The sequence below is a fragment of the Styela clava genome, chromosome 4 (assembly GCF_964204865.1).
Source record: "Styela clava chromosome 4, kaStyClav1.hap1.2, whole genome shotgun sequence".
Lineage (NCBI taxonomy): Eukaryota > Metazoa > Chordata > Ascidiacea > Stolidobranchia > Styelidae > Styela > Styela clava.
In genome coordinates this window covers 9,119,889-9,130,321 of record NC_135253.1, presented here as the reverse complement: position 1 = coordinate 9,130,321, position 10,433 = coordinate 9,119,889, and the positions used below count along the sequence as shown (strand labels likewise).

Here is a 10,433-nt window from a genome sequence, read left to right as displayed (position 1 = left end):
CCCTGGAATATGCCTCCGCCTGAAGTGGATACAGTTTTATCAACTATGTCTGTTACATACAACAATCCTACTGTTTTTGTGTTACAATGTTTGGAGTATATTGAAATGGAATATCCAGGTTACCTGGAGATCTATACTGACGGTTCAAAATCTGAAACTCGCTGTGGTTCTGCCTTTTTTATTCCAGAATACGAAATTTCGAATAAATTCCGCCTCGATCCATTATCTACTTCCTACTGTACGGAATTATATGCCATATATCGAAGTTTGATATGGATATCGCAAAATAGGCCTTCAAAAGTATTAATATTGTGCGATTGTCTTTCTGCCTTGGAAAGCATTCAAGATATTTGGAATGTTAAACATTTTTTATCAACAAAAATACAACTACTTTATACTATTATTTGTCACACGACCGATATCAAGTTTCTGTGGATACCAGCACATATTGGTATTAGCGGTAACGAGGCAGTGGATCGACTGGCGAAAAACGGAGCAAATAAAATTGTCATTAATGCTGTTCTTCAACGGTCATTAAAAGAAGCTAAGACATTGTGCAAGCAAGCATGTCTTGCGAAATGGAATTTAACATATCAAGCAAACGATACTGCAAGCCATTACAAAAACTTTCGACCTCAAATAGCCCAAAATAATGTTTATTTCAAATTTTCCCGCCAAGAAGAAATAATATTTTTTCGTCTTCAAACTGGACATATCAGACTTAACTATCATTTATTTAAAATAGGGTTACATCCCACAGGGCAATGTAGTCGATGTGACACAAATGAAACTGTTTCCCATTTTATTTTATATTGTCCCAAGTATAATAATTTACGATGCGAATTAAGACGTGAAGCAGCAAAAATGAATGTACCCTGGGAAATTATTTGTATTTTCAATGTTCCTAATTTGATTCCAATAATTATTAAATTTGCTATATCCACCAAACGAGAGTTGTAAACATGTTTTTATTGTATCATTCTGACTACTCCTTTTGAAAATTGGCGTAAAAGACCGAGTTGTCAAAGACGCCATTAAACCCTTTACCTTACCTTACCTTACTGCAGACATTGTGTATTATCAAGGACGACAAAGAGAAGCTGAAAACGCACGTTACCGTACTTCAATCGTGTGTGTCGGCGCCGATAATGATATACTATTTATGCTTCAATATTCATTTAGAATTGTATTACATATTCTAAACTTGGTCGAATCAATGGTCATGTCATTGGCCGAATCTACTGGTAGAAGTTGCCACATAAATGAAGACCGCCATTTATACCTGCTCGAATATCTGCTTGGTACATGACTTGTTGCAAACGATCTTTATTTTCATGGCAGCTTTGTTTGCTAGCTAAGCACCATTCGACTCCTATCACACGTACACTTTGTGGTAACTATTGACTGATTGAGGTTCAGCTGCTTAGACACTTGTTTACCTTTCTGCCTTTAGGCAGGTTTTCATTATCACGTATAGGCACCATATTATGCTTCTGAACACAGTCACAGGTACTGTATTCTGGTATTAGTGTTATCATATACCGGTATTTTTATCACTCTTTTCAATCTGTGGTATGACAATTATCGAGACTGCTGGTTGGCAAGAAATATGATGCAAAAAAAATTTCTGTATTCTTAACTTTATATTCTTGTAATAAAACCTGTGTTCCATCAGGCAGTCAGGGATTTCAGATTTTGGTGTGAATAAGGATAGGATAGGATTTACATATTTATCCCGGGGGAGAAGAAAGCCGATAAGACGGCTTATCCATATGGCGAACCACGGCCTCTCGTCCGGTCACCATTCCAATTTAGTTAGTTATATTATCCATTAGTTATATTGTTTGTTTTCGGAAGCATGGACTTGGTGGTGGAGGAAGCCGTAACCGACCAGCGGTGACGTGAACCACTCAACGACGGCGAGGAGTCCAGCAATCTTCTCGCACATAACCATCCCTGCATGGGATTCGAACCTGCGAACCCACGCAGAGTAATTAGAGGTGCGGTGGCGAGCGTATTCCTAACGCTTAGCCCGCTGAGCCAAACCGCCGCGCCAAGTTAATAATAATAATAAGTTAAGAGATGAATTGCATTAGTTTCTGTTAGATGTTTTGTGATTTACTGGGTTTAAGGGCAAAATGAACTTTTGTGTCTGTCTGGATTTTGCAGATAGTACTGTAGTATGTTTAGGGCTTAAGTTTTGTAAACTTAGAGGAAGTCTAAAGACTTCCGCAGATTAGAGCAAACATACGTCAGTAGTCAATACACATCCATAAATTTAGTCTGACATGCCAACTTGCAATTTTCCGAGTCAACATGAATGATTCCATGATGGATGCCAATAATGCTGCTGTATGCTCAGTTGAAATGACAAATATGAGTCCTACTAGCAATAATTGTGTGGAAATGTCACCATTGCCTTCGATTAAAGGTTTGATACTTAATTTTTAAGTTAATTTCAATTTTTCTACTGTACTCAATGTGAAAACTGATTTAATATGATTTGCAGATGCTGGGGCCGAGGATCAGAAAGAACTTTTAATGAAAAAACTGGAACAATGTTGTGTGATGTTTGACTTCTCTGATGTTATATCCGATATTCAGGTAAAGTCTTACATGGCAATTGTTTGAAACAGATTGCGTTAAAATTCTTAATGTGTTGCAGTACCTACTTCAATAACAATCGTGAAATTTCCTGAGTTTTGAACACTATCTATAGTAAATTTGTATAGAAAATATGAGAAATACAAACTCTTCATGTATGATGCAATGAGAGCAAGGAATGCTCTAGAATCATAATATTAAGAGATGAATAAAGTGTAAACAAATTTGCAATAAGAATTAATTTAAAAATATATATGGAATATTGTTAAAATATTGGTCCTATAGGTATAGGTGCTTTAGTACAATTAGATGTTTTCGTTTTTTTATCTACTTGAATAATAAAGAATGTGAAGGCTGGTGGTGCTAAATACATGTTTTATTTTAAGGCAAAAGATGTGAAGCGTGCCACATTGAATGAACTGATTGATTTTGTATCCCTATCGACTGGTGCATTAACTCCAGATGTATACCCAAAGACAATTGATGTGGTAAGCGCTGGTAAAATATATATCTTGTGAATTTTTCAGAAAGTGAGGTATAAACTTTGTTCGAATATTTGATATAGATTATTGTATTTATTCGTATACGATTTTGCTGTTCAACCACATCAACAACTTCTCGAACAAATTTTGAATTCATGTGATATAATTGAGCAACTCTTTATATATGTTAATTTGTTTTAATTTATTTGTTATAATAGGAATTTTCATAGACAATTCAAATCATAGTAAAATAATTTTAATTCCAATTTTGATTTGTGAATTCTCTATGGATTGATTCTATATTCATAACCATGGCGTAATTTTCAGAATCAAATTGACTTAAATGAGATATTGGCTATTAAAATGTTTTAAAAGACAGGTAAATTAGTGTATACAGTGATTGTAGTTTACTTTTATTATTATTCCAGTCAACAAATCAAGTTTTTTCAATAAACTGTTTGATTTAAATGTAAATATCTATTCAACAGATTTCTCTGAACTTATTTCGGCCTCTGCCTCCGACTGATAATCAAGTGTATGATGTTGATGAAAATGACCCTTTTCTTGATGCTTCATGGCCACATCTACAAGTAGAGTATTTTATGTTAAGTCTATAATATAAAAAGATATAAGACTATTATGAAGAAAATCGATACCAATACTATTAAAAAATATTTTGTTTCAACCGGGAAATCTTGTTATCGAAGTTACTGTTGCTTTTATGACAAAAATCAAGTAAAGTTTTAAATATTTAACATTGGGTATTTCACAATTTACTCGCTTTATTGAAAATTTTATATTTGCGTTTTTCTACTTATAGTTGGTATATGAGTTCTTTCTGAGAGTATTGGAATCACCAGAATTTAAAGCACCTATAGCAAAACAATACGTCGACCAGAAATTCATGCTGCAGGTTGTGATTTTAATTTTCTCTATTATTTATCAATGGACATAAATGCTGTGTTCGGTATTCACCTCCAATGACTTATGAGAACTTGAATATTTTTAGCTTTCAAAGCATTTTATTAAGTATAAATTGTTTTAAATAAAGGAACATATGAGAAATGAACCTAAAACAAATTGAATAGCAGTTTTATTGATGCTCCCCTAAACTCTTCTAAAAAAAATAAAGTTCTGACTTTTGACCCGACAAAATATTATGGCATTGTGTGTCATTTTTATAGAATCAAAGATTTATAATACTCTGTAAAAAATGCTATTATCTGTTTGAAATTTGGTTCCATATATTGTAGTAACATGTGCCTAACTTTTTTTCTCCTACCCCTTTGGGTTAGTAGATCCCCGTATGCACTGACTGCAAGGATGCTGTAGCATAAATCAAACAGTTTACTATGTAATTTATCTTGAGTTTTTTTACTTGGTAATAATGGTAATAATTTCTCTGTGGATGCGTGTGAGCGTGTGTGAATTGACTAACAAACAGAGTAGTTTCCTTGTTAGTAAATTGTATGGCCAAGCAAGTTGTAGATATAAATTTATAAGCATGTCGTTGAAATCACTAATTGCTTCATTCTAGTTATTGGAATTGTTTCGAAGTGAAGATCCAAGAGAGAGAGAATTTCTGAAAACAGTACTTCACAGAATTTATGGAAAATTCCTGGGTTTGCGGCTATTTATCAGAAGACAATTCAACAATATTTTCCTCACGTATGTAGTTTTTCAAAGCTTACCATTTATGAATATGTGAAGGTTCCACTATCAGTTTTCTAGAATTTACTTTTGAAATTGCGATTTTTTCGTATTTTAATTTAGTTGAATAAAATAGCGATTTCATTGGTTCAAAGATTTTCTAGCTCAAAATTATTTAGAAATTCTGAAATTTTGAACATTCCAAAATTTTTATAATCTCAGTTTCCCTTTTGAATGAAATTTGGCAGAGTAATTTTAAATATTATGACAACAGTATCGTTTTAAATATTTTCAACTATCTTTTCTTTTTACATCAGATATGTTTATGAAAACGAGGAGTTTGCAGGATTACCAGAGCTGTTGGAAATATTAGGAAGGTAATAAACCCTTCATTTATCTTAAACATGTATATGTATAAAAACATTTTGAAAATGACAATTTGTTCGATGGAACTCGTCTTATATGATTTCCAAACTGTTGTTTATATTTTCCATGGGATTTAACTTTTAGGTTTTTTTCATATTTGCTGTGGGCTGTCCAGGGAACCATGTTCATCTCCAAATTATACTTGTTTCGAAAATGACATGGATTTTTCGCTGATTCATTTCTGTCAGCTCTGGCTTAATGATTGGTAATAATGATTGCATGGTGATTGGTGAAGCTACCCTGTTCATGTATGTACGTGTGCACTTCTCTTGTAATTTATCCAAATTCTATTAATTGAAAATTACTCATTTTTTAATGAGCTTACGTCCAATGTCCTGCAGTTTCTATTTACTCAAACCGTGTGCCTATCCATTAAATATACAATGTCAATACAATTTGTATTTTTAGCATTATAAATGGATTTGCAGTCCCACTCAAAAATGAACATAAGCAATTTCTGGTCAAAGTCCTTATACCTCTCCATAAAACGAGAACTCTGGCTCTTTATCATGCACAGGTAATAATATACGGTAGTTTTTTTTATCCAGATATTGTTAATTCGTATAAGATTAGAATTATCACTTTACTCCTCACGTCTTCGGGCAGTGGTTTTCAACCTAAGCAAAACCCCAGTGCAACTTCCCTGAGGCTTGCGGACCCCTCTGCGCAATTGTCCTTTATTGTCTGAATTGTATAAACTAGAAATATATATAAAAGCAAATCTAATACTAGCAATACAAAATAATCTTTAGATTGAAGGCAAATTCAAAATTGATGACAAACAACATACATATATTAATATAGGTGTTCGGATTTGAATGGAAACTTCAAACTTGTAAAATCCCTTATCCGTACTGGTGGAACCCTATGGTGACATGGAACCCTGTCGAAAAACACTGCCTTGGAGTTTTAGCATAAACTTTATATATTTGATTGCACAATACAGGCTCAATACAGAGTTTGCTAATAAAAATATTTGTTCTGATTCTGAATATGATGCCAGTGTGAAAATATGGCTTTATCCAATTATAGCAGTGAATATATGCAAAGATTTATTGTAATGAAAGAAAGTGCTTGCAACAGTGATTGTTATGTATTTTAGGGCTTGTTTAATTTAAAGTTCATCTTTATCTTCTCAGCTGACATATTGTGTGATACAGTTTCTGGAGAAAGATTCAACACTAACAAGCCAAGTAAGCAGTGTTATTACTACTGTATATGGATTCTTGGTTTTCCACATTTCCCTATTAGACGACCATTTCGATATTAAACCTGAACTACTTGATTAAAGGCGCATAAATTTTTTACTTCTACTGAATGAAGAAAATTTATTTAACACGTGGAATTTCCATTTGTGTGTGATTGGATCCAAAGTTTCAGTGATCTGGGATGTTTTAGCACAAAAGTTGTGTTCCTATAGGGCGCTCAAGAAGTGTGTGTACCAATATGGAGGTAACTTGTTGTTCGCCTATTTTACATCAAGTTTTGTAAAGGGACTGAATGCCTATGGGAAGGGGGTATATTCACTTGGCTAACACAGACAGTCCCCGAACTCGTAATAGTACTAAAATAAGGAAAATCTGAATAAAATGATGGCCCAACTCTAACCTTGTACACACACTACCCGCCATAGAATGTGTTCCGAATATACTTGGTTTTATTTTTTGGTTCTGATTTTCTTGACTGAATAATTGGATAGGTTCTGAATGTAGATTGTTTTTCAAACAAAATTTCTAATTTATTTTTGCATGATAACTGGAAAGTTTTAAACATTTTTAGACAATATAATTTGAGTCAAAATTTCAACATACATGGACTGTTTGTGCTTAGATTTGGCTCATTAATCGTTTTAATATTGCTTCAAACAGGTGGTGCATGGCATACTTAAATATTGGCCACAGACATGTAGCGCAAAAGAAGTCATGTTTGTTGGTGAGATTGAAGAAATTTTAGACATAATTGAACCTTCGCAGTTCTCTTGTATACATAGAGAATTATTTCAACAATTATCTCGCTGTTTGGCTAGTCCTCATTTCCAGGTAAAGTGTGTGATTTAATATTATCCTTAATTTATAAAAAAAAAAAAATTCAAATTTTTATCAATGGTTAATTTATGATGAACGAATATTGTGAAGTATGTTTTGTGAAAATGAGTACTTGTGGGTAGGCAATGCCGAAGCTGAGAGATTCTGTACTTTCTAATAATTGTAGCTCCTTATATATCAGTAAATGCTTGAACAGTGCCTTGTTCGATGTGAAAAGCATGAAAAAATGTCATTTGATTAAATTACCAAATTGTCTGCTTAAAGTATGTGTCAATGTGAGTAGCTAGACAAGAAGAATTAATTTTAGCAGTGAGGGCATTTACTTGGAATAGTTTATTTGAAACAAAATTCGAAATTAATGTAATTAAATCCTTTTATAGGTTTCAGATTAGATTATCTATCAGACTTGTGAAATTTCATATCATTATTAGCTGTCAAAATACCTCCATTTATAATTTTCAAAATCCTAATGAACTGTTATAGCCTTTTAGAAAGCCAGACTGTTCTGATGTCAACATCTCCCGATCAAACAACCATATTTGTTCGCTGATGAAAAAGATTTGCCATACTGTTTCACTAAAATTGCTGGCTGAAAAATGAAATTGCCCCATTGTCATTTTATCCCATTATTTGTATGAATTAAGTCAGTTTTGACTTATATGAACAGGTAGCAGAACGAACACTGTATCTCTGGAACAATGAGTATATTCTTGGTCTGATCGAAGAGCATTCTTCAACTATTCTGCCTCTTATTTTTTCAAGTCTTTACCAAATATCAAAGCATCATTGGAATGCGTAAGTACTGATATGATTCAAGAGTTTAATGGTATGAATGGCGCGGCGGTGTGGCTCATCGCGCTAAGCGTTAGGAATACACTCGCCACCGCACCTCTGATTGCTCTGTGTGGGTTCGCAGGTTCGAAACCCATGCAGGGATAGTTATGTGCGAGAGGATTGCTGGACTCCTCACCGCTGTAGGGTGGTTCACATAACCGCTGGTCGGTCATGGCTTCCTCACCCATCAAGTCCGTGTTTCTGAAAACAAGTAATTAACTAATTTCATACCCGACATGGAATGGTAACCGTATGAGAGGCCGTGGTTCGCCATATGGTTAAGCTGTCTTATCGCCTTTCCCTACCCCCGGGATAAATATGTAAATCCTATCTTACGAGATTGGAGGTTTGAATTTCTGTAATTCAATTTGTAGGGGTGAATTGAATTTTCGCTATGGTACTCTGAAATAAAAAAGAATTTTTCATGCTGACCACATGCAAGAGAAAACATAGCTATAGTTTGCAGTTTTGTAATGTATGGGAATGAGGTAACTGGCTGGTTCATCCCAAATTTGACCTGGACTGGTAATCTGATGAGATGCAGTGAAAATCCATATGGGCATGTCGCTTTCTTAATTTACTTCCTTATGGATAAATATGAAATTTTATCTTTTAACGGCTATGCATGACATTGTTTATGACATCATACACGATGATGAGAGACTGTCATAATTTCTTTTCCTCATTGTTTGAATAACTCAGAAAATGTTGAAAAGTCTGTTCAGCTCAACAAAGATCAAGATTGCGGTTCCACAGATTTTAATAACTCTCTTTTTTATCCATAGGACAATAGTTGCACTTGTTTATAATGTTTTGAAAACATTCATGGAGATGAATGGACAATTGTTTGACAAACTTACTGCTTCATACAAAGCGGAAAGACAAAAGTGAGCCTCTTACTTCTATATTTCACGGTTCTTTAGTCTTGCTTAAATTTTACCGAGTCTGAAGATTTAATCTTATTCTTAGACGTGTGTCAATTATGCTGATTATAAATACGAGTACACTTGTACCAAAAGAAGTGAAAAATTATAAAAATATTATTGTGCTAAAAACCTGATTTTACTGTCTCCAACTTATGTTGATGAAAATAATTTTCCTGGTCATGGAAGTTTTTGTTTCGTACAAAGTGGATCCATGTATAGTTTTGCCAAATTGTTGATGTTTTCGGAGGTTCTTATGTTGTTGGTGTTACTTTTCTTAGCGAATACTGTATCAGATGCATTGAAATTTCTTTGACCTCTGCCTCCAGCCTACTGTTTTAATCCCAAATTTAATGGTTATGATAGAATTTGTTCATCGTGAAGATTTGACGATTTTTTATCTTTGGTTTGGTTATATTAAATATTAGGTGCTCTAGAAGTGTGTGTACCAAAATGGAGGTAACTAATTTTGTTTGCCTACTTTTACATCATGTTGTGTAAAGAGACTAAAACCTATGGGCAGGTGGTACATTAACTTGGGTAACACAGACAGTCCCCGAACTTGTAATAAAACTAAAATAAGGAAAATCAGAATAAAATTCTTGCCTAACCCTAACCTGGTACATACACTACGGGAGTATCAAATAATAAACATTGAACTTTCAGGGAACAGAAGCGATTGAGTGAGAGAGAAGATCTGTGGAAAAAAGTTGATGCTTTATGCTCACGGAAAAAATTGTCACAAATCAATGAATAGCACAAAAGTATTAAGATGTATTTACATTCTTTATCTTTAATTATTTTTTTGTACATTTTTAGTTTTAAATCGTGTTTTATATTGTTAATTTTTAGTCATATTTGATCGATGCGAACACATTTTTCTAATCTAGTTTGCTGCTTGTACAGCCTGCTCATTGTTGTGAGATTTTTTAGTTGCTTTTATACACATTGTTCAGAAATATATCATGGTTCACACAAGTATTAAATATTGTTCCTGTGATTGTGTTCATAAGACAAATTCAAGATGGGAAATGTTGTGTGTGGAATTCATGTACCCCACATTTTTAATGATCTCTCAAAATTAGGGTTCACAAAACTGTATTCGTAGGTAATTTTTCTTGCTCTACCATGCAGCGTTGGCCAGTTAAAATTTTAAAGGGGTCCCGAGGGATGCATGCAAAGTGACAAACGTCGTGTTTACATTATAATAGTTTCAATCCGCTCATTTATACTCCCGCAGAGGTTCGAATGGGTCAATTTACAATGCGCGTGCTATTCATCTTTCGTGGCATGCCTGGTTGAGGCAGAATTTTGACCAAAGAGGTGTGCACCCACGCACTCGTATATGGGTGACACCGTGCCGCAGGAAACGTTTTATAATTTATCTGCGCTGGAGCTTTTATTCGACAGAAATTGATCGTGGATTGTGAACGAAAAGGCGTTTTGTTGAGAATACTCGGCACTTTTTT

The 10,433-nt window shown here is 34.0% G+C and overlaps 1 protein-coding gene across 1 annotated transcript; it reads left to right on the top strand.

Moving 5' to 3' along the window:
* The first annotated feature begins 2,173 nt into the window (after positions 1–2,173).
* LOC120326443 (serine/threonine-protein phosphatase 2A 56 kDa regulatory subunit epsilon isoform-like) lies at positions 2,174–9,950 on the top strand. Its single transcript, XM_039392735.2, has 13 exons — positions 2,174–2,431; positions 2,510–2,604; positions 2,991–3,092; positions 3,575–3,676; positions 3,907–3,999; positions 4,624–4,754; positions 5,054–5,113; positions 5,571–5,679; positions 6,302–6,355; positions 7,031–7,201; positions 7,875–8,002; positions 8,827–8,928; positions 9,631–9,950. The coding sequence occupies exons 1-13, from the start codon at positions 2,317–2,319 to the stop codon at positions 9,719–9,721; spliced, it is 1,353 nt and encodes a 450-aa protein (XP_039248669.1). The 5' UTR covers positions 2,174–2,316; the 3' UTR covers positions 9,722–9,950.
* The last annotated feature ends 483 nt before the right edge of the window (positions 9,951–10,433 follow it).